The 24506-nt window shown below is 41.7% G+C and overlaps 1 protein-coding gene across 1 annotated transcript in view; it reads left to right on the forward strand.

Annotated features, from left to right (window-relative positions):
* rttn (rotatin) overlaps positions 1 to 24506 on the forward strand; it is a 235429-nt gene that overhangs the window by 20720 nt on the left and 190203 nt on the right. Inside the window, exons 7-11 of the mRNA XM_033018928.1 lie at positions 2608 to 2758; positions 6743 to 6908; positions 14319 to 14506; positions 15320 to 15435; positions 21494 to 21664. Coding sequence (XP_032874819.1) covers positions 2608 to 2758; positions 6743 to 6908; positions 14319 to 14506; positions 15320 to 15435; positions 21494 to 21664 — 792 coding nt within the window. The remainder of the gene's footprint in view (positions 1 to 2607; positions 2759 to 6742; positions 6909 to 14318; positions 14507 to 15319; positions 15436 to 21493; positions 21665 to 24506) is intronic.

The following is a 24506-nucleotide window of genomic DNA, read 5'->3' on the forward strand; positions in this document are numbered from 1 at the left end:
ATGGTGGAGTAGTCTTGATGGGCTGATTGGTCTAATTCTGCTCCTATCACTTAAGAACTATCCTACACACACTGGGGACAATTTACAATTATACCAAGCCAATTAACCTGTAAACCTGCACGTCTTTGGAGTTTGGGGGGGAAATCGAAGCACCTGGTGAAAACTCACACAGGTCACGGGGAGAACATACAAACTCTATACAGGCAACCACCCAGTTAGGATAGAACTCGCCTCTCAGGCATTGTAAGGCAAAAAATCTACCACTGTGACGGCTCGTTCATGATGGGAACATGAAGACTCACAACAACAAAACATTTTTTCCTGCACGATTCTCAAAAAAAAATTTTGATTAGCAATAAGTTTGTTTTTTTATTGGAACTAATAATATGAAAGGCTATACAGTATCTTTGCAGAATGTCAGTAGAAGTGATTCATTGACAGTTTATGATGGCCACCTATGGTTTAAGTTGCAGCTGCATAATTAAGAGACACTGGTGCCTGATTCCCATGAATCGGATGTTTAAGAAAGAACTGCAGATGCTGGAAAAATCGAAGGCAGTCTGAAGAAGGGTCTCGACCCGAAACATCAGCTTTTCCTTCCCTCCGTAGATGCTGCCTCGCCCACTAAGTTTCTCCAGCATTTTTGTCTACCTCCCATGAATCAGATGTTAATTTTATGATCTTTTAAGTAACACTTTTTTGGAAGTGCTGTGATGTGATAATGCTATTGATTTAGAAAATGGGATTAATTAAGCTGAAATTTCAGTGAACAGTTAAGCTGAGGCTGGGATGGGGCAGTAACTTAGTCAGAGTTCAATGGTGTTAGATGTTTTTCAAGCCTGGATCATGGGAATGTATTTGCTATAACAATGATTCTGAATGAAGGGTATTAAGTAAGTGGGCTCCTCTCGGTCATGATTGACCATGGGTGATGCATCCTGGTCGGATGCAAGCCTGTTGCCCATGCAGCACGTTACCCCCACCCCCCCTCTCCACATCCCTGATCGATCCAAAGGAACCGCAGGGCCGTTACAGTTTGGCACCAGCGCTGTCGCAGGAGCTGCCAGAGCGAGGTTGTAGACAGCGACAAACTGCCTTAGGGGCGACTCCGGATTTTCTTGAGGTTTACTCCTGGAGCCTTTTCCATGATTGGTTATGGCCACAAGGCAGTGGAGGTTTTAAATCAGAGTTTTCCCTCTCCTAGATGGACTGCCTTCCCAGGCTGACGAGCCCCATCTGCCCGATTCTTTAAAGGTATTAAAGAATGCATTAAAGTGCATTAAAGAATTAAAGAATGCCTCACACATTGTTAGATTTTAAAATGATTTGTAGTGGAAGCCAGCTTGATGAGAAAAAAATTAATAGTCAGTTTATTCTGTTATTTTGATGTTGAGTTACACACACATTAAACAAAGCAGACACACAATCCAAGCATGTACAACTTTGACAAACCAGATCAGACACATTGTTGGCAGCAGTGTATCTATTCATCTTCAGTGGCTTCTTCGGACTGCCTTTTCCCTTCTAACATAAGTCAGCATTTGAACAATCCTCTATTGTTCAGAGAATACATTGTCTTTGGGTTGAAATTTTGTATTCATTAAAGCTTCAATTTTGCAGAAGACTATGTAATGTTTTGGCATTCAACGGACTGAATATCAAGTTTTGTCAGATTCTTCCTGATTTTAAGGACCTCATTCTTTAGCACATCAAGTTAAATTTGTAAAACCGGTCGGATGTCTAACAATATCTAAATAATATCTCTTATCTATATAATTTGTTTACCTATTCTATTTTTCTCCAAATTCTGTTTATATCAGATCATTTCATTTGGTTTCTGGTAGACCTGATAACGCATTCTGCCATATGTGCATATGTACTTGGATCATGGGAAGAAATTTGCATATTTTAAGCCTTATCTCTGGTGAATAACAGAACTGCTGCTTTCCCAGACTAAAATATTATAAGAATTATTTATGTTCATAATATGTAATCTTAAAGGTTTGTGTCATTTAAAAGTAACCATTGACCAATTTTTATCCATTATTCCGTTATAGCATGCAAAAGTGTTTCACTGCACTGTTCCATAAACAGTGCATTACTATCTTCACAATCAAATATTTGACCATAAAGTTATCACATACCCTATTCATACTCAATTTTACTTAAAATTAATCCCTGCCCATCCACAAAATGCTAAATATTGTATTTAAATCACAAAGCAGCTCAGTTATTTTCTTGCACTATTGTTAGGTTGCCAGGTGGCATTCTGTTTATTCATCGGGGCAGTGCTGGCTCGAAGTGCTGGCCTACTCCTGCACCTATTTTCTATGTTTTATTTTCTGTTTCATATTTGAGCCTTCCCTTGCATGATCCAGGGCACTGAAGCCACTGTGATGCCTCTGTTGCCATCCTGGATGAAGTATACTCCAGGATGGCAACTGAGGCATCACAATGGCTTCAGGTGGGAAATCAAACCTGAAACCTTCCTGGCTACTGTCAGATAATTGCCATTTGCATTTGCATATATTGGGGTGTTTACCCCCCCCCCCCCCCCCCCCCCCGTTTTCATGCAGTTCTAATTATTTTAACTGTTAAATCTTTTAGAACCTTCTTTTGTTGACCAAGTTAGCATTTGAAAGGGATGGAAAACAATATTTGGCAATGCTTGCTATAAGCTGCCTGACTCAACTCTGCAGGTATTTACAAAGCCGACTGAACTTCCACAGGGATCCCAGCTTCTTTTCTGCAAAGCAAGGTAAGATGGGTTGCGTGGTTAAAATTAGAAAATGCAGTAAATACTCAGCAGATCAGCAGCATTGATGGAAAAACAGGGTTAACATTTCGAGTAGATGTGATTTTGTAACCTGCTGAGTATTTCTAGCATTTCTGTTTTACTTTCGGATTTACGGTATCTACAATTTTTTAACTTTGAAAATGATGAGTTTCTTGAGTCTTGCTGCACAGAAAGAGGCCCTCTGACCTCTACATCAATATTAACCATTAAGTATCTATAAATAATAATCCCATTCACCAACACCTGATCTGGAGGCTACTGCATCATAGTGATTCAAGTGTTTAACAAGAAGTTTTAAAATGTTGGAGAGTATTTGCTTTCACCGTCACCTGAAGAAATGCATTTCAGATTGGAACTACACTCTTGGGAAAAACATTCTTCAAACCCTTTCTAAAGCCCCTGTCCCACTTGCCCAAGTTACTCACGAATTCTCCCAAGTTTTCCCCTTGATTCAAACTCGGAGATGCCAGCAGTAGAAACTCGGGGCTATTTATTTTACTTGTGGACATTTTTCGACATGCTGAAAAAACGTCCCGATTTACCTGATGACTCGAGTACCTATGGCTGGCATTACGAGCCACTACGAAATATCTACGGACTCCTATGGACTCGCTACGAACTCGCTACGGACATTCTCTGAGTTTGAATCAAGGGGAAAACTCGGGAGAATTTGTGAGTAACTCTGGAAAGTGGGACAGAGGTTTGAACCTTTTCCTCCTCCGTTAGAACCTATGTCCTCTGGTCAACCCCAATATTTTTGCACTCCTGCCCACTGACTGTCATATTGACAATACAGTTGTTAGGTGGAAAGTCTATTGGTGGCAAATAGAAAAGAGAGACGAAGATGAGTTGTTGACCAGTGAGCTCATCTTGAGAGTCTGACTGAGAGTTGAAATTTGTTGAAAAAAGATCAAAATGTACTCTTTCACCCAAACAACAGCTGCACATACAACGGCTTTTAAAACATGGAATCATGTTTGAATTGTTTGTGACACAAATTATGAAAAATGTTGACATCGAGACATGCATTTGAAGTTTATTAATAACAATACAATACAATACAATTTATTTGTTGTCATTTGAACCTCATTGAAGTTCAAACAAAATTTGGTTTCCTTGAGTCATACAACAAGAAAAGAACCAAGACACAACACAATTTACACAAGCATCCATCACAATGAATCTCCTCCTCACTGTGATGGAAGGCAAAGTCTTATCTCTCCCCTGCACTCCCCATTCTCCTCCCGATGTCAAAGTCAAAGCCCCCGGCTATCTGCATCACTGACACCTCTTTCAAAGCTAATTAGTCTAGGCATTCAGAATTGCATTACAAAACAGAAAATGGACACATGATTCATCTATAGTAGGCCTTTATATTCCCTGTAGGTGGCGTGTCCTCACGAAGTGTGTAAGTAATTATTTTTCAGAAGTTTACATTGACTCTTCAATCATTATCTGCAATTGACACACAGCTACTTCTTTATGAGGTTTTTTCCCCTGCACTCAGCACTAAACCTATTAAATTTGGGTTTTTCGCATCAACCATTTGATCCATTTCATTGCTCATCAATAGATCTACCATCATCTGCCTTGTAAGCCAATTGTTTTTTCTTTTGGAAATGGGTGTTGATTAGAAATCTATTCATTTCCTTCCTTTATTCTGGTCAGAGAAGTTACAGAATCATTCAACACAAACTTCATGTTCTGTTCTCTCCTGGTCTCAAACAATTGTGGTTAACTAATATCTGCAATTTTTTTATTTTATTTTTTTAATTACTCTCGACACTGCTAACTGGTTTGCAGCTCAGTTTAAAGTTTAGAGATACAGCAGGGAAAGAAGTTCTTTAGCCCACCGTGTCCACTATGACCATTGATCATGCGTTCAAACCAGTTGAATGTTATCCCACTTTCTCAACCACCCCCTGCACATTAGGAGCAATTTACAGAGGCCAATTGACCTCCAAACCTGCACATCTTTGGGATATGGGTGGAAACCGGAGCGCCTGGAGGAAACCCACGTGGTTGTATTGGGAATCTGGACTCTCCACACAGATAGCAGTTGAGGTCAGGAATGAACCAGGTCTCCGGTGCAGTCTCTTGAACTATAGTTCAGCACCTTGTAGGTTCAATGCTAGGTAGAATTCAAGTCAAGAGTTAAGAATGTTTTATTGTCATATGTCCCAGACAGGATAATGAAATTCTTACTTGCTACAGCACAACAGAATATGTAAACATAGTACATAACGGGAGAAAAAAAAAAGTTCAGTGTATAGATACACATTCTCGCATACTCAATAAATAAACAATATGTGCAATAATAATAATAATAGACTGTTATTGTTCAGAGCTTATTTGTTGTCATGTTTAATAGCCTGATGGCTGCAGGGAAGAAGCTGTTCCTGAACCTGGAAGTTACAGTTTTCAGGCTCCTGTACCTTCTTCCTGATGGCAACGGTGCAATGAGTGTGTGGCCAGGATGGTGTGGGTCTTTGATGCAGTTGGCTGCCTTTTTGAGGCAGTGACTTCGATGGATCCCTTCGATGATGGGGAGGTCAAAGCCGGTGATGGACTGGGCAGTGGTCACAACGTTTTGCAGTCTTTTCCGCTCCTGGGTGTTCAAGTTGCCGAACCTGGCCACAATGCAACCAGTCAGTATGCTCTCTACTGTGCACCTGTAGATGTTCAAGAGAATCCTCATTGACTTACCGACTCTCCGAAATGTTCTCAGGAAGTTGAGACGCTCATGTGCCTTCTATATAATTGCATCAGTGTGCTGGGTCCAGGAAAGATCTTCGGAAATATACATGCCCAGGAATTTGAAGTTTTTGGCCCATTGTCCCATTGGTATAAACAGGGTTGTGGATCCTCACCCTTCCCCTTCCAAAGTCCACAATCAGTTCCTTGGTTGTACGTGTTGAGAGCCAGGTTGTTGTGCTGGCACCATTTGGCCAATCTGTCGATCTCACTTCTATACTCTGATTCATCACCATCTGTAATTCGTCCAACAACAGTGGTGTCGTCAGCAAACTTGATGATGGAGTTCGCCCTATGCCCGGCAACACAGTCATGAGTATAAAGCAGGGGGCTGAGCACGCATGATGCAGATTTGAGATTACAAACTAGATGTGAATGCAGAATTGAGATTAGAAACAGATGAGCAATAATCTTATTGAACAGTGGATATGGGTAGGAGTGATATGTAGGAAAGAAGTGCTGATGCTGGTTTAAATCGAAGGTAGATACAAAATGCTGGAGTGTTTCAGTGGGACAGGCAGCATCTCCGGAGAGAAGGAGTGATGAGTCTTCTGTTGTCTGTTGTGAGTTTGTATGTAAACTGCAGAAGTAATGGGGCTGAAATGTGTTATTTAGAATCATTGGCTCTCAACATTTTAACTGCAATTTTGCTTTTCTATGTATCTGGACCGCAAGGAGTCGAGCAGCGAAGCTATTTTATACTTACCTTTTAATAAAACTTCAATATTTTCTTTTATTACATTTTAATAAAGTCACCTGCAACACTTTTAGTTGGTTCCGACACATTTAAAAAAGGAAAACACAAATTCTCACAGCCTCACAGTCCCTAACTTTGACCTCATCAAATGCAAGTGAGCCCCTGGTGGTGTTTGCAGGCTTCGTTGTGCCTGAAGCGTCTGGTTAGTCTTGCAAGATTGGTCCAGACAGGGGAAGTAGGTGTACACTCAGGCAGCTGGAGAGATTCGGAATGATTCGGCTGTAAATGTAGCAATGTGTAATGCGATGAGCAATTATACCAACCTATGCTGAGGCAGACACTGAATTATCAGCTGGAAGAGGCTTCATATAAAGAACTTAATAAACACCAACATAATTTACGTACACTAATATGAATACGTAATCTTAATTTTAAGGTTTTAATTAATAAAAATTGGAAATGGAAATCCATTATATTCACTTTTCTTTCTATAGGTTTAGTTTCACAGAACTCGTCCTTGGCTTATTCCCAAGAAGCACGAGGAATGCACGTATCCCAAAATCCATCTCCCAGAAGTACCAGTCCCAGACCGTCAGTGGTTGGACGAACAGTTCAGCGCCCCAGAGGTGATGGCCAAGATGGTGATGCAGCATCCTCAAGGTAATTGGTTAGGACCATGTTACTTTTGAATTCTTCTGTACACTGAATATTTTCTTCTTATATAATATTTTCTTCAAATACAATGTACCAATCATGGTACATTATATTTGTGTCCTTGCACATTTTAGGCATTGCGTTTGTTTAGCGTATGATTTACTTTCCATCATACTAAATTCCATTTGATAATTATATTCAAAACAAATTTATGACTTTTAAAGTTTTTTGTTTGAAAATTAAAGTTAAAAAAAAAAGTTTCTTTAAATGGATTAAAAAACTAAATGCACGATGCGTGAAGAGAAATTCTAAGTGACATTTCTTATGAAAAGTTCATATCTAGAAATCACCTAATTCTCTCAATGGATATTGGATGATAAACTGCATGTATCCAGTGATCTGCTTTTATTTCACATTTCCAACACCTTGTTTTCTTTTCCCTTTTCTTTTTGAAGGAAAGCTGTCTGAGATTGATTTTCTATTACTAGGTTTAGGGTGTTTGCTTTTGGTAATGAGCCATGTTCTCCACTGAGGTAAAACCTATCCCTTTTTCATTCTGAACATTAAAGACTGGCATTTTGTAGTATTTAAGTATGGGGCAATTTATTCTCGGTGAATTTCCTGCAGTGACAGATCGGAGGTGATGGAAAGGGTGACAGTGTTGCTTGAAGAGCAAAATAAATTTATTACGGAAAATTTCAGTCATGAGTCACCCTCGACTGATTCATGAGCTTGTAGGAATGAGAAAAATAAAGAGTTTACTCAGCCCATACAATCTGCTCTACCATCTAGGTCCAAGTCTCAACTTCACAGAATTGGCAGGTAGGACATGAGTCATGAAATTAATCTGACACATAGGGTGATTGTGATACATAGGGTGACTGTAACTGAATCTACAAGTGGTCTGTTGAATGTTTATCCCTAATAGGAATAAAAGGCAAAGAAGAACACGATATCAAATTGGATATTAATTATTATTATCATTGAAAACATTAGCGACGCAGTGGTGCTGGTTTCCGACGGGCACGGTGACGGACGCACCACACATCTCTGTCCTCCATGCAGTTGACAAGCTCCTCTTTTGTCTCCGCACATTTGTCTTCCATCAACGTCTTCAGCATCGTCTTGATTGGCTGTCCCGGGTCACGTCTTCCATGGGTGGAACCTTGTTTGCTGGCATTTCTGGGTGGTGGTGGCAGTGACCAGCGAGCCTCATCCTTCTCCACCTGATCTTCTCGGTCAGAGGTGGAATCTCCCCAAAGAGCTGGGCGTTAGTGATGTGGCCCCTCCAACTGACATTTTGAACTTTTCTGAGCATTCGGGTGTAGGTACCATCGAGAGACTTGGACAGTGCTCGAGTGAGAGTCCAAGCCTCACACCCGTACAATAATATGGTCTCTACAGTTACATTAAAAAATCTCAGTTTGAGACCCTTAGACATCCGAGACGTCCAGATTTCCCCCCATGTTATTGAGGGCTTTCCATGTCATTCTCTGAGCTCTGCATCCTCGCTCCCAGGTACTTGAAGTCCTCCACTATCTTGAGAGATGCACCGCCACTGGTCTTAAGAGGCTCATGGTCACCAACGTTGAACGCCAAGTACTCCGTCTTCTTGGCATTGTGGTGGAGGCCCACTTTCTCGCAATCTGTCTCGACCCTGCTGAGCAGCTCTTGTGCCTCCCTAATCTGGTCTGACAGCTTCTTAGGCCCCCTTCGGTCATGGCTGACCATGGGTGTCTCCAGGGTTGGAGAACGCCAGTGCGTGACTTTGTTTAACGTGGGGAGACTGGTGCACAGACAGCCACCACGCGGTCCTTGACAGATCTGGGTCAGGATCCAGTGGCATGGAGTCCAAGACGACCGGAGACCCTTTTCTGCTGCAGCCTTCATCCGCCTTCCCAGCCGTTGTGATGCCCCACTAAGGTCAGCAGTCATCCTCCGCCTGTTCCATCGTTGAGGTCTTGGTTAGATTGCTCTTGGTGGGAGACCTCCCCCTCGACCTTACCGCCATGGGTGGCCCTACCAGGAGCATAGCTCCAGACTGCATCGCTCTCAGGATCTCAGGACCACACAAGCTTCTCCACCACGACATGGTGACAATCCACGGAGAATCTGACAGCAGGGCGATGTCATCAGTGAAGTCGAGATCTGACAAGTTGACTGGCCCAATTCTTCTTGAACGCCTTGGGGTGATTGTGAAGCCGAGGTTCTCTTGTTCCTTGAGCGCCTGCCTCATGGCATAATCAAGGACAATGACAAAGAGAAAGGGTGCCAGCGTGTCTCCCTGTAAGACCCCCGCGAGGATCTCGAACACATTGCTCTCGCCATCCGGGATGACAACCTTGGCCGTGGTGCCCAAGTGTATATCCTCAATGGCTCTCTGGAGACGAGGAGGGATACCATAAGCTTAAAAATCCGTATCATTTTGCATCGGTGAATCGAGTCAAACGCCGTCTTGAAGTCTATGAAAGTTAGGACAGCCGGCAGCTGGTTATACTTCACCTCAATGATTCTTCAGAGGGCAAGGATCTGTGTGACCGTGTTCCTCTTCACTCTGAAGCCCTTCTGATTGTGAGGTAGCTTTGGGCTGATAGCGGCCCTAATCCGGTTGAGAATCAAGTGGTTGTAGACCTTGGCCAAGACACATGTCAGGCTGATGCCACGATAGTTTCAGTCGTCTTTAGCCTCCCAGATTTGGGGACGGGGATGATGTTGGATTGTGACCACTGTATTGGCTTGTCATTCGCCATTAGCGCTGTGTTGCAGAACTTGAGCATGATGTCGTTGAGCTCACTGTTTTTCAACACCTCGGGAGGGATATTATCAGGGCCTGGACTCTTCCTTTGCTTCAGCGAGGTCTTCACTTTTCGCAATCCCTCCATGGTGAAGGGGCAGTCGTGAATCTGTACATCCATAAGGACAGTCTTGATCTCCTCATCTTCCTCAGTGACAGTTGGAGGTGACCCAAACAGGTTCTTGAAGTGGGTGAACCATGTGTTGATTCGGTCCTCTGGAGAGTAGCCGTTGACTTGACCCGACTTTACCTTCCTGCCACTGATCTTGTTCACGACCCTCCATGCCTCGCTATACCGCTTGCCATCGTTGGCTGCCTCTACTCCCTCTATCATTCTCGCAACCTCCTCCTCCTTCAGTTTGTCGTACACCTCAAAGAGTTGGGATTCGGCCGCCTGCAGGTCCTCCTTGAGCTGCTGCATCCTGCTCCATGTGTGGGCCTCTTGGCATTCAACAACTACATTCCGTGCTGCAACAACTACCGGGTGCTCAGAGTTGAGACTTCTCTTCACACGCTTCACTTTGGGTGGTCTCTTCATTGCTTCAGAGTTGGCCTCTGAACCGTTCGTAGCGAGCCGTAGCATTTTCCCTCGACTCATCTTGTCCCCTTTCCTCTTCCTTCTCCTCGTTTCTCATATTAAGATAGAACAAATATCCATCTATACAGGCATTCTAAATGGAATATTGGATGCAGTAATATACACCTGATGCAGAAAATGATGTTATTGTCCTTACAAGGAAATATATTGAGCAACAGTTCCATTTCTGGATATATTCGGGATTTATTTGTATGGAAAGATTAAAAAGGTAGATTTGCAGTGGTCTAATTACAAAAGTTGTACATGGATCTGGACTAATTCTCCAGTGTGAGTTTAATCATCTGAGTACCAATTTTAAAATTGTACGGTAAGGAGGGAAATTAAATGGATCTTTATTTATATTACTCTTGCTGTGGTTAGAAATTAATCATAACCCTGGGGTGAGAATGTTTGTGAGACATGCAAGTCATAAATCCAAATCAAAGGATGTAATTGTACATTGTTGTTCCCTTCCCCAGCATTTTGTTGGCTATGTGTCAACATTTGCAAACATTTACTCGCCTGGTATTGTTACACCACGTTATACGCCTTGTGTGAAATGGACGTCTGTTGCATTGGTCCATTTACAGGTTCCTTCGGAATCTGCAACTGTCTATTTCTTGAGGGTTTGTGTTCGAAGTGAAAGGTAGAAATTTTCACAAACTCAGGAATTTCCATACAGTTTTTCATGTCCAGTTGTGGGGACATATGTTATTAGTTCTGTGTCGACAGTTATTATATTAGTTAGAATATGGTACCAATTCTAACATCGCATCTAGCTATTGTAGTGGCCATTTGGCTTTATTTTGTATGTCATAATTATGGCATTTGCCTTTAAATTTTAGTCTGACTAATTCTGTGGATGGGATTTATTACGTAGTCAGTGGCATGTTTGCTGCCGGGTTCTCTTGCTCAGAAGCTTAGTTTTTTAGTTTTAGTTTGGAGCTCAACATGTAGGAGGGATATCCTTCGATCATGTGGAGCTTTGCCGAGACATGAGGAATTTTCTAACGTTTAAAAGCGATATGCTTGAGTTTGACGAAGATTAAAGTGTACCAGTCTAAGAAGAAGGTTGGGTGAATATCTTGCTGTTTCTCTTCAACAATAGAGAAACCATTAATCAAAAGTGTGTTTTGAAAGTTTATCTTTCGAGAAGCTTTGAAAGTCTCGTGAAGAGCTCACATGAGTAACAATATGACGTTCTCCTAATACCATGTTGTCTCATAAGTGGCGAGGGAGATAACGGAGCGATCTCTTGAACGATATAATAATCTGCCACTTCAGCTATGCCTTCAGAGCTATACTGAATAATAGACAATAGGTGCAGGAGTAGGCCCATCGGCCCCTCGAGCCAGCGATGTGATCATGGCTGATCATCCCCAATCAGTACCCCATTCCTGCCTTCTCCCCATATCCTCTGACTCTGCTATCTCTAAGACCCCTATCTAGCTCTCCTGAAAGTATCCAGAGAACCGGCCTCCACCGCCCTCTGAGGCAGAGAATTCCACAGACTCTCAACTCTCTGTGAGAAAAAGTGTTTCTTCGTCTCCGTTCTAAATGGCTTACTCCTTATTCTTAAACTGTGGCCCCTGGTTCTGAAGTATTATCCTAGATTCTGCACTCAAATCTTTGGAGTGGAACTTAAAACCAGAACTGTCTGAAAGTGGGAGGAATGTTATTAGAGAGATTGATGTAAATATCTAGCCTGTTGCTGCTTGATCAGTCACAATGTTTAAGGAAGTTTTGATTAATTAGTACATGGCATTTAATGTACAAAAAGTAGCAAACTAAACCTTTCCTTTGCATACCTCTGATAAACTTCAGTGTTGCAACTATTGTGATGATCTATTTCAAGGGCAAATGACAGTTGCAAGATGACAACTTGGTTTTTCACACATTGCCATTTAATCTAAAATTAATGTATTATCTTCAGAGACAAGGCACCAGACATTACATTTGATGTGTTCATTATAGTCTATCTGATATTCACATTTTCTGACCACTTAAGATGGGTAATTGGTTTGCAGAATTAAGCTGCTTAAATAGCAGGCTGTTAGTAATAGGATGCCACAAGGATCATTGCTGAGCTCTTGAATAATTTTAATAATTTGGTTGTTAATTGAATGCACGATGACCACGTTTCCTACCAATGCAGAAATACATGTGAAAGTGAGCTGCTGGGTGAATGTCAGAGCCTATAGCAAAGAGTAATATTAAACTGATATTGGTGTATGATGGATCTGGAATTACTGTGACGTAAAATGTTGAAAGCTATGGTATGTTGACTTTAATTGCAATGAGCATAGCGTACCCTTGTAAGGGCACTTTGCTGCAAAGAATGCCGGAGTTTAATGAGAAAACACAAGCAGCACAGCAGCTTTGACCTTTGCCAAAGAAAAGGTGTACTTCTCGTTTGAGGTGGTGCATTGTATGTTTAACATTGATTTCTAGGATGGATGCACTTGAGTTTAGAAGATTGACTCATTCCTCTGGCAGGGAAATTTTGAATTTACGGATCATAGTTTTATGATTAAGGCCTGTAGAAATATATATGAGCGGAGCAAAATACATTTGCATTGTTTTTCTTTTTAATTCTTTAGGATTATGGAATGTGTGATATTTAGAGATTACAAAGAAGTGATACATAGATGGAACAGTCTTCGATTTTTCCTGCTTCATGGTAATAGCCAGAAATGATAAATTATTTGGCAGTATTCAGATGTGCATTTGAATTTACCATCATGGCTCTTTTATTTCTGTCCTCCATTCCATCCCATGAATCATGATGTCATTGATGTACATGCTTAGGTTCTGAGTCAAGATCTGTTTAAACACTAAAGGAATTGAGAATATCACAACGGTTGAATTACAACTCTTTCATCATGCTTAATGGTGTGACTAATACAGTGGCAAGTTCTCATGACATGCAGCACTTTCTTAAACACACAGCATGGAGAAGATGAGTTATGGTTGGTGCAGTTGGGCCAGACTCTCCCAGATTGTGGAAATGTGCAACAAAGTAATTTGTTAGACATTTGTGTTGATTTTCCAAGTTGCCAGCCACTCAGTCCTTTGGTAAAACAAATATTTTTTTTATTAAAAAAAACTTGATTTGGGGATATCCGAGTGATGAAAATGCTTCATTTGTCCACAGTCCAGTTGCATAATTTTTCTATTGATAGTTTTGGAATACCATCAGCACAAACAAATTTAAAGCCCTGTCCCATGGTACGAGTTCATTCCAAGAGTTCCCCCGAGTTTGCCCTGATTCGAACTTGGAGATTTACCATAATGGCCACTCGTCGGTACTCGGGGCTCTCGTGGACATTTTTCATCATGTTGAAAAATCTTCACGAGTCTTCCCGTGCTTACCTGCCGTTAGCGAGTCTTCCCGAGTACCTGCCGTTAGCGCTAAGAGACGTCCCCGAGCTCCGACGTACCCGCTACGTTCATTCTCCGTGCTTACCACGAGTTTGATTTTTTTTAAACTCGGGAGAGCTCTTGGAATGAACTCGCACTGTGGGACAGGGCTATTAGCATCTGTGGAACTGTCCCCAACCCACTTTGTTTGGGTCTGGTAGGTTGCATTTCATAACATAATTTCTGTCCTTAACAGTAAGTTATGCATGATGGTAAGAATTGCAATCCAGTAGAAGACATTGAAGTAGTGTCCTTCAGCAATAATAACGAGCTGGAGATCTTTGTATTGTATTCAAATTTATTGTCATTGTCTCAATTAGAGACAACGAAATGAATTTCCCTTTACAGTCAGTATCATAAAAATAAATAAATTATAAATAATAAAACATATTAAAAATAAAATAGAATTTTTTAAAAAAAGCACAAACACAGAAAGTCCACGACACAGCATAACACAATGGCACCAAGGTGAGGAAGGCACCATAATCCAGCCAGCCTCCCCTCCGATCTTCCCAGATGTTCACCCGTGGTCGGGGTGAACTTTAGTGACTTCTGCGGAAGTTTTGGTGTATAAGGATTGACGTGTGTTTTAATGGGATTTTTGTTTTTGAATGTTTAATCTCAGTGGAAGCAGTTCCCAAGGAATTCCTAGCCCTAGAAGTCCGATGTCAAAACATTCTTTGGCTGATCTGACCCGTTTGGAATTACCCGAGATGGAAAATGAGGATTCCTTGGAGCTTCAATTCCAGCAGCTTAGTCTTCCACAGTTTTGTGTGGCTGTCCTGGAGCATGCAGTACCCTTGCTAAAAACAAGTAAGCAGCTTGGTGGACACTGTTCTCCCAGTAATATTCAATTCTATCTCTTTGTCCCATGACCAAGTGGGAGGGAATAATGACATCTGCATTGTGATGAAAGGTAGACTTGAGAGACCAAATGAAATTCTGGATGAAAAATAGAAACATTTTATGCTTTAGAATCATAAAGTCATACAGCGTGGAAACAAGGCCTGCAATTCAACTTGCCCACGTTGACCAATATGCCCCATCTACACCAATCTCACTGCTTGAGTTTATCAGGTGTTGATTTACTTACTACTTTCACACAAATTTAATATTTCTGATTTTTGGGTGGCGAAGTAAGGGCAACTTTCCATTGCCAGAACGGCCTTAATGTGGGGTTGCTTGTACCTGTACTACATTTTCAGTAGTACATGGAAGTAGTAATTCTGTAAACTCTTCCGACCTTGTCATTGACTATTTGTAACATTGCCTAATGTGATTTAACAGTGTCTCATTGAAGTAAAAATAAAATTGTTCCTGCAAGAATTAAAAATTATTGCTTTTCAATGTGAGGTAAATGCAAGAATATTAAACCAAAAGTATTCATTTTATTTAATTTTCCAGCTGGGTTTTTTCAATAAAGCAATCTGAGTTTTTAAACAGCTGATACGCACAAATCTTTTTGTTAATTTCTGGAATACATTTTTCCAAAAGCTTTGCTTTCCATACTTTTTTTCATAAGTGTTGTTATGGATTTTATCTACTCAGCATTTTATATGTTCATTTTAGAATCTGATGTAAACAACAAATATTTCAGTGTTAAGTTGACAACAATTCTTTTTGTAGGTAGTAGGAAGACGGTGATAAATGTGCTCGAATTGTTGACAGAAGTGGTAATGCTTATCGGCGATTCAATCTCTGAAGATGTGTGGGTGGACGAGAGTCTTACAGGTCGAGAACTGGTATGATTTTTATGGAAGCATGTTTTGTAAACAGGACTCTTCTGTTAAGAAATAGCTGTTTACTTAATTTCTTTACTTATCTGAGATCAAGACCAGTCTAAATTTCCCTTCTGCCAATGACTTAAATGAGAACTAACTTCAATTTACCATATATCATGCTGTGCTTTGTTTGCGATATTTGTGCCTTGGCAGAATATATTCTGTATTTTGTTAGTTTTGTTTCCAAAGATTTTTAAGGATTATCTTTGGGAATTCCACTTGGAATTTTTGTTATAGTTAATGATGTTGGTTCAAACTAGTATTGCTTGTCACAAATAAATAAAGACATGATAAAAAAATATATCTATTGATGCTCCTGAACACGTCATCAGTGATGTAACCTGGGGTCATTGGGTGTTTCGGGTCTTTCAACATCAGTCACCTTCACCCAGGCGACCCAGTCATGGTTGATCAGACCACGACTTGTGTTCAGGTGGCATTCGCTCCTCCCCATGGACCTCCTCTCCTGATCCAGAGCCATCTCGAGGCCTTCTCCGCTGCCTCTGTGGTGTTCTTGATGGCTCTTCTCCTCTTCATTCCGTTGATGTCTGGAGCACTCAAGGCTTTGTAGAGTGATTGCCCTGCAAAACCTCTGCAGCCAACCTCATTGGGCATACAACTTGCCTTCCAGCCCTGCTTACGGCAGTCTATGACCAGCTCTTCATACTTGGCCATCTTCCTCTCGTGGGCCTCCTCCTGACGGTCCTCCCACGGCACTGTTAGTTCCAACAAGACAATGTTTCTGGTCGTCTCTGAGACCAGGAGGATGTCTGGCCTCACGGTGGTCGTGGTAATGTGCCGTGGGAACTTCAGCTGTTTCACCAGGTCTACAGAAACTGCCAATCCTGCGCAGTCGCCAGGAATCCTGACGGATTCCTGGCTGCTGTGGTTCCTGGCAGCTGCACTCCTGCCTTCACGAAGGTGATCATCTGGGTGGTGGGCCGTGCTCGGCTGCAGCTGCTGATTCCCATGCTGATGGCTTTTGCAATGGGTTTAAGAACCTGGTCGTGACGCCAGGTGTACCGGCCCTGACCAAGAGCCTTTGGGCTTGCCAGAGCTCAGGCCATGTGACTTTGTGGCCATGGCCTGCTCCCCACCTTGTCCAGGCTCCCTGCTGCATCAAGCCAACCGCTCTGGTAGACCTCTCCTCCTCTACTGCTGCCCTCACTTCCTCCTGGTCCAGCCTGCACCTCTCCTTCCCCTTGGCCTTGTCAAACTGGGGAGTTGGGAAGATTCCCAGGCCAGCTCTTCCCTGAGTCACACCATGTCTCTGTGGCATATCCGAGACTCCACTTGCAGCACGGCTTCTCCGGCTCTCCACTTCCTCCCAGTTTTCACCTCCACCCCTGCTTGAGCCACCTTGGGGTCGCTGGAGTCCGTGTACAGCATCACCTCTCTGGCCCGAGTCACCTTGAACTCCTCCTCCAGGGACTTCAGTGGCAGCTGGTGCTTGCTGTTATTTCCGTAAATGGCGATGCTGCTGAGGCTCCTGGGCAGTCCCAGCCCCCTTCTGAGAAAGCTGCTGACTTTCCTCTCCAATCTCTCTATGATGGATATTGGGACTATGTAGACAAGGAGTGGCCAGAGTATCCTTGGCAGGATACCATGCTGGTAAATCCATGCCTTGAACTTGCCAGGAAGCCCTGACCGGTCCATTGCTCTCAACCAGCTCTCCAGCTCCTGACAGGTTGCCTGGACTGATGCTGTATCCTTCAGGCTGCTGTTAAACACCTTGCCAAGACCTTTCGGAGGCAGTTGGGATTGGTGTCTCTTCGATGCTGAAGCGGAACCTGCCCATGACTTTGCCCTTCAGCACCAGTGACCTAGATTTTCCTGGCTTAAACCTCATATAACCATATGACCATATAACAATTACAGCACGGAAACAGGCCATCTCGACCCTTCTAGTCCGTGCCGAACACTTATTCTCCCCTAGTCCAATCTACCTGCACTCAGACCATAACCCTCCATTCCTTTCCCGTCCATATACCTATCCAATTTATTTTTAAATGATAAAATCGAACCTGCCTCCACCACTTCCACTGGAAGCTCATTCCACACAGCTACCACTCTCTGAGTAAAGAAGTTCCCCCTCAGGTTACCCCTAAACTTCTGTCCCTTAATTCTCAAGTCATGTCCTCTTGTTTGAAACTTCCCTACTCTCAATGGGAAAAGCTTATCCACGTCAACTCTGTCTATCCCTCTCATCATTTTAAAGACCTCTATCAAGTCCCCCCTTAACCTTCTGCGCTCCAAAGAATAAAGACCTAACTTATTCAACCTTTCTCTGTAACTTAGTTGCTGAAACCCAGGCAACATTCTAGTAAATCTCCTCTGTACTCTCTCTATTTTGTTGACATCCTTCCTATAATTAGGCAACCAAAATTGTACACCATACTCCAGAATTGGCCTCACCAATGCCTTGTACAATTTTAACATTACATCCCAAGTTCTATACTTAATGCTCTGATTTATAAAGGCCAGCACACCAAACGCTTTATTTACCACCCTATCTACATGAGATTCCACCTTCAGGGAACTGTGCACAGTAATTCCTAGATCCCTCTGTTCAACTGCATTCCTCAACTCACTACCATTTACCATGCACGTCCTATTTTGATTTGTCCTGCCAAGATGTAGCACCTCACACTTATCAGCATTAAACTCCATCTGCCATTTTTCACCCCACGCTTCCAAATGGCCTAAATCTCTCTGTAGACTTTGAAAATCTACTTCATTATCCACAACACCACCTATCTTAGTATCATCTGCATACTTGCTAATCCAATTTACCACACCATCATCCAGAGCTACCAGCCTTGGAGGGCATCTACCACACGCGGTGCCTCAGGAAGGCCCTCAGCATCCATAAGGACTCATCACACCCCTGCCACGGTCTGTTTCAACTACTTCCCTCCGGCAGACGTTACAAGGCCTTCTACGCCCGAACCTCCAGACTCAGGAACAGTTTCATCCCAAGAGCTATAGCGGCTCTGAACCGGCCCTAATGAGTGCCCCCCCACCCACCCCCTTTGGACAGTCTCCCTCAGATGGTCACGTCAATCAATTCAGCTTGTTTATTTATGTATTGTATTTATTTACCTTTCCTGGACATCAGTGGAGCTGCACACTAAATCTCGTTGCACTGACGTGCAATGAAATAAAAGATATATTATTATTATTATTATTATTATTATCATTGATGTACATGACAAACAACAGTGGACCCAACACAGATCCCTGTGGCACCCCACTAGTCACCGGCCTCCAACCTGACAAACAGCCATCCACCATTACTCTCTGGCATCTCCCATTTAGCCACTGTTGAATCCATCTTGCTACTCCACCATTAATACCCAACAATTGAACCTTCTTAACCAACCTTCCATGAGGAACTTTGTCAAAGGCCTTACTGAAGTTCATATAGACAACATCCACTGCTTTACCCTCATCAATTTCCCGAGTAACCTCTTCAAAAAATTCAAGAAGATTAGTCAAACATGACCTTCCAGGCACAAATCCATGTTGACTGTTCCTAATCAGACCCTGTTTATCCAGATGCTTATATATATTATCTCTAAGTATCCTTTCCATTAATTTGCCCACCACTGACGTCAAACTTACAGGTGTATAATTGCTAGGTTTACTCTTAGAACCCTTTTTAAACAATGGAACAACATGCTATTTCTACACTAACTTCCCTCAATGTCCTAGGGAATTTCCTGTCAGGACCTGGAGACTTATCCACTTTTATATTTTTTGAAAGGTGTCAGTACTTCCTCTTCTTTGAATCTCATAGTTTCCATAGCTACTCTACTTGTTTCCCTTACCTCACATAATTCAATATCCTTCTCCTTGGTGAATACCGAAGAAAAGAAATTGTTCAATATCTCCCCCATCTCTTTTGGCTCTGCAGATAGCTGTCCACTCTGACTCTCTAATGGACCAATTTTACCCCTCGTTATCCTTTTGCTATTAATATAGCTGCAGAAACACTTAGGAAACCCTCATCCTTGCCCATCCAATCAGTTTCTCCAACCCCTGCAGGATCCACCTGCCTCCTGGCACTGACTCAGTGGTGACAGTCAGGTCGTCCATGAAGGCTCTGATTGGTGGTTGGCGCACTCCTGACTTGGTCCCAGGGCCCCGGCACTCTGGTTCAGCAGACTTGACGATCATGTTCATCGCCAAGGCAAAAAGGATCACAGAGAAGGTACAGCCTGTGATGATCCCAACCTCCAGTCTGTGCCACTCTGATGTTACTGACCCTGATGAGACTCTCATGCTGAACTGGTTGTAATAGTCCAGGATGAGATCTGCCACTTGGCCCGGCACATGATGCTTGGCCATGACTGTCTGGATCAGCTTGTGTGTGATGGAACCGTAGGCGTTGGCCAGATCAAGCCAGAGCTATAATAGAGACATAATGTAAAAGCTATAATATGATGTTTATATTCCCATGTTTTAAATTTCCATTGCACTTGTCATACAGAAAGAATGACTCCTGCTCTTTTGCCAGTATAAATGATAAATACACTAAATACACTAATTAAATCTGGCATTAAATCTCATTGACTATTATTACAAAAAAGGTACCTCAGTTATTTAGATATTCTATTTGCCATCACATCTTTTATGTCTGTAGGTGAAGATTCTGGTTGTAACCAGCAGATGGAAGTAGTAAATCAGTAATAAATGTATTGCACAAAACAATGAGCAAGTTCCTCAGTTCTCAAGCTACACGTACAGACTCAAAGCATCGCCTGGTTGCACGAGTGCCTACCTTTGCTTCATACCCCTTGATACTCTTATCTTATGAAGATGTATCCTAAAGCCTCAATTGTCTTTGCCTTTCTGGGGAGAAAATAAATAATTCTACTATCATTAGTGTGAACAAGTCTTACTTCATTTTGTTCCTGATTAGTCCAGTACTAATTGTAAGGAAATATCTCCTTGTTTTTTGATTTTTCTACAACCAAATGAGAATGTTGCTTCATACCTATGTCATAATCTGCTGTTCAATTAGGACATCGGTTAAGTTTATGCAGCCAGTCTAAGTTGTGGTATCCTTGGTGTATCCTGTACCCTTCTTCATCAGCACACTTGTATATTACATCAGCTTTATTGCTTAGCTTTCATTCTAATGTCCACTATTATCTGAAGATCATCCAAACTTCTGCCTCCGTGAATTGCATTTCAGGAGGTGCAGTGCTCAAAACCCGATGTAATGCTCTAGAATGAGAGTGACCAAGACTCTGCGCATATCTTTGTTTTCATCATATTCTAGCCATTAGAGGTAATGTACATATAGAAATCCATAAACCATGGTGTAATTTGTTTATTCGTAAACAAATTAATTGTAGTAAGTGAGACCCACCTCATTGTTGGTTAAAGGTCGCATAGTATTTATAGGTGCAAAATTATTTCTTTCCTCCAGGAATGATGCATGTTTGATATAATTGGTCTGATAAGAGAAGGCACTTGTTATGAATGCACTTTATGGGTAGATTAGTGAGATGAAATGTGAACAATTGAGCTCCATTGGACCTAATGGCATCTTCTCGTCCACAATTTTTACTTTTGTTCATAGTTTTAGGATACTGCACATTTTTTAACCATTATTCTTGTTACCAAATGTTTAATTGCCAATTTATTTACTCAGCAGGCAACAATATCTGTTATTAGATCTTTATTTAAGTTAAAGAAGCCTGTGGAATTCTCTACCACAGAAGGTAGTTGAGGCCAGTTCATTGGCTATATTTACGAGGGAGTTAGATGTGGCCCTTGTGGCTAAAGGGATCAGGGGGTATGGAGAGAAGGCAGGTATGGGATACTGAGTTGGATGATCAGCCATGATCATATTGAAGGGCCGAATGGCCTTCTCCTGCACCTATTTTCTATGTTTCTATGTTTCTATTACAACTTGCCTAACCCGTTACAAAACATAGTTAACCAATATTATTGATTAATATAATTTCAAATAAGTTGCTGTAATTATTATTTGTTTTGCTCTTTACAGAAAGAAAGTCTGATAGCAACCTTGGATGCTTTAGGGGAAGTTCTTGCATATCATAATACCAGCACTTCTGTAGAACACCCAGAAGCGATTATAGTGCACCACCGAATGGCATTTGTCAGCATTGCATTATTCACTGTACGTTTGCTGCAAACAGTCCTCCCTGTGGAGAAGGTGAGCTGATATTTTTTTGCCTGTTTCTTCCACAAGATTTAGATTGGACCTTATGTACAATCATATATAAGTTTACAATTCTTAGCATATATTTATGTTTGTTAAATGGCTATTTTTTAGGCTTTCATAGATGCCTAATCACTGGTAATTATAATTTATATGCAATTTTCTGTTTGTCTTCCTTAACCTTGTTTTTCAAACACACTATGTATGCATCAAGCAAAGTGTCTGACAAAACATTGCAGTGAATGCAGATATAGGAACATGCCTAGCAAAGGCCAGCTGTGCAAAGAATCTCAGTACAGGTTTCCTATTTTGGATGGGACATGAGATTGAATGTTTGCTTCTTTCAATCGGAAACTTTATTTTTGTTTGAACCTTTGTATAAAGTGATTTAACCCGTGAACAGTTTCCCATTGATCAGCCAAGAAAAGTAATTCCTGCAAACATTGCTGAATATCACTCATTACACATAATTTGTCATTAGATTTTGAAACAATTCAGAATCTTCGAGAGCTTTCTTCACTCTAAAATTGCCAGTGAGAGGAATGCTTTTGTTTCACTGTGTACCCCTCCCTCTCTCAATCATCAAATAGATGGTTAAAGGCTCTTCCTTACTATTTAGATTCCAGCAATGGCATAATTATAGATGTTTTAAGAATTATTGGTTTAAACAAAAATCCAGATAGATTCTCACAGACCTTAGAAACAGGCCCCTCAGCCCAGCAAATCTGCACTGGACATCAAGCAACCATCTGCACCAACTTGCATCCATTGCACCTGATACTTTTTTTTCCACACATCCCTATCAATTCCCATCCCTAAATTCTATGTCATTTACAGACTGGAGGCACACCAGTTAACCTACTAACCCACATGTCTTTGGGATGTGGAGGAAACTGGATAACCTGGAGGAAACCCATGTAGTCATAGTGCAAAGGTGCACATTCCACCCACAAGCACTGGAGGTCAGGGTTGAACCTGGGGTTTTGGAGCTGTGTGGCAGCTATACCTCTGCCTTAGCTTGCTGAATCTCTGAATTGTATTAAGTGGAAATGTGATGTCTCCAGTGAATTTTAGTGATAAATGAGGCTTAAAGTTTAAATCATGCTGGTTTTCTTCCCTCGTTACCCTTGGGGAGCAAGCAATCTAATAGGACGATTAATCTGTCAGAATAACTGGAGCATTGACCTTGTACATCCCTTGTGTCGGCTCAGTCAGAGCTTCTCAGTTTGAATATTGCAAATCTCATTGAACCTGATGATGTCATTTTCTGCACGATGCAAGAGTATAAGATACAGATAAAAATGATGGAGTAATTACTATGCAGCATTCTCCCAAGTTATCGGCAAGTATGTGCTTGCAAAAATAGATGTAAGTTGATAAAAAATATTATTGACCATTTCATAAAGCTTCCTTCCCAATAGCTTTGTGTTGTTCATTATTAGGAGAGTTTTTGTGCAATCTGGAGCAGGTCCATTGGTTTCAGGCTGATTGGCATTCCACCTAGTCTTGGAAATACCTACAGCCACCTGATCTGGGGGTGATAATTAGATGCCAGAAGCCTTCTGAAAGGCTGCTTCTTCTATAATAAATTATTTAATTAAAAATAATCTGTACAGACATTATGCTCCTTCACATTCATACAGGTGGAGTTCCTAGATTGTAGAAGATGTAAAGAGTGTGATAGAGAAGTATCATTCTGCATATCTTCGTCAGATTAAAAATCCAAGCCTATTTATAGGATGTGTGGTGCAACATCGAGGGACCCAGTATGCAATTGGACCTGTGCATTTTTACCAATTCCCTGAATTAAAATTATGAGGAAGCACTTGAATTTGGAATAATTTTTTGTTGTGGTAATTTAACAAATATATATAACACGAAGCATGTCCTTTGGTCCACCATGTCTGTACTGACCTTCAAGTACTTATCGATATTAATCCCATTTATCAACAATTTGACCTACAACCAACTATGTCTTGGGGTGTCATCTAGTTTCAACTACTCATACTGTGTCATGTAATGATGGAGTTTTAGTCATGACCATCTTTAAATATTGGTCCCAATGTGGCTTTCTATTAAAAAGTATTGGGGTACCGCTCCTACTTACAAATATGCCAGGATAGTATTTAGTTATTTAGTCTGAAGAAGGGTTTCGGCCCGAAACGTTGCCTTTTTCCTTCGCTCCATAGATGCTGCTGCACCCGCTGAGTTTCTCCAGCTTTTTTGTGTACCTAGTATTTAGTTATGTTTAGCACCAATTTGGGAAATAACCTAAAATAGGCTGGTGTGTCACCGTCCAAATTGAAATGTAGGCAATTCTGTTATACTGTGCCCTTAGATGCACAGTCACTTTCCCAGAGTTGGGAAATCGAGGATTAGAGGACATGGGTTCAAAGTGAAGGGGAAAAGATTTAATTGGAATCCGAGGAGTAACCTTTTCACATAAAGGGTGGTGGGTGTATGAAACAAGCTGCCAGAGGAGGTAGTTGACGCAGGGACTATCCCATCATTTAAGAAACAGTTAGACAGGTACATGGATAGAACAGGTTTGGAGGGATATGGACCAAGAGCAGGCAAGTGGGACCAGTGTAGCTGGGACATTGTTGGCTGGTGTGGGCAAGTTGGGCCGAAGGGCCTGTTTCCACACGATATCACTCTATGTGCCGGATGTGTTACTAAGAAACCATGTTCTATAACCAATTGTGTCAGCGGGGAACAGGGAATTAGGGGCTAAAGAGTTTGACGCGCAATAATGTTAAATTTTCTCCGGGGTTTTCAAAAGTCTTTTCAACAGCCGTAAGTTTATTTTTGTCACTGCAGGCTAAAATTTTGAAGG

Source organism: Amblyraja radiata, chromosome 4 (assembly GCF_010909765.2).
Source record: "Amblyraja radiata isolate CabotCenter1 chromosome 4, sAmbRad1.1.pri, whole genome shotgun sequence".
Taxonomy (NCBI): domain Eukaryota; kingdom Metazoa; phylum Chordata; class Chondrichthyes; order Rajiformes; family Rajidae; genus Amblyraja; species Amblyraja radiata.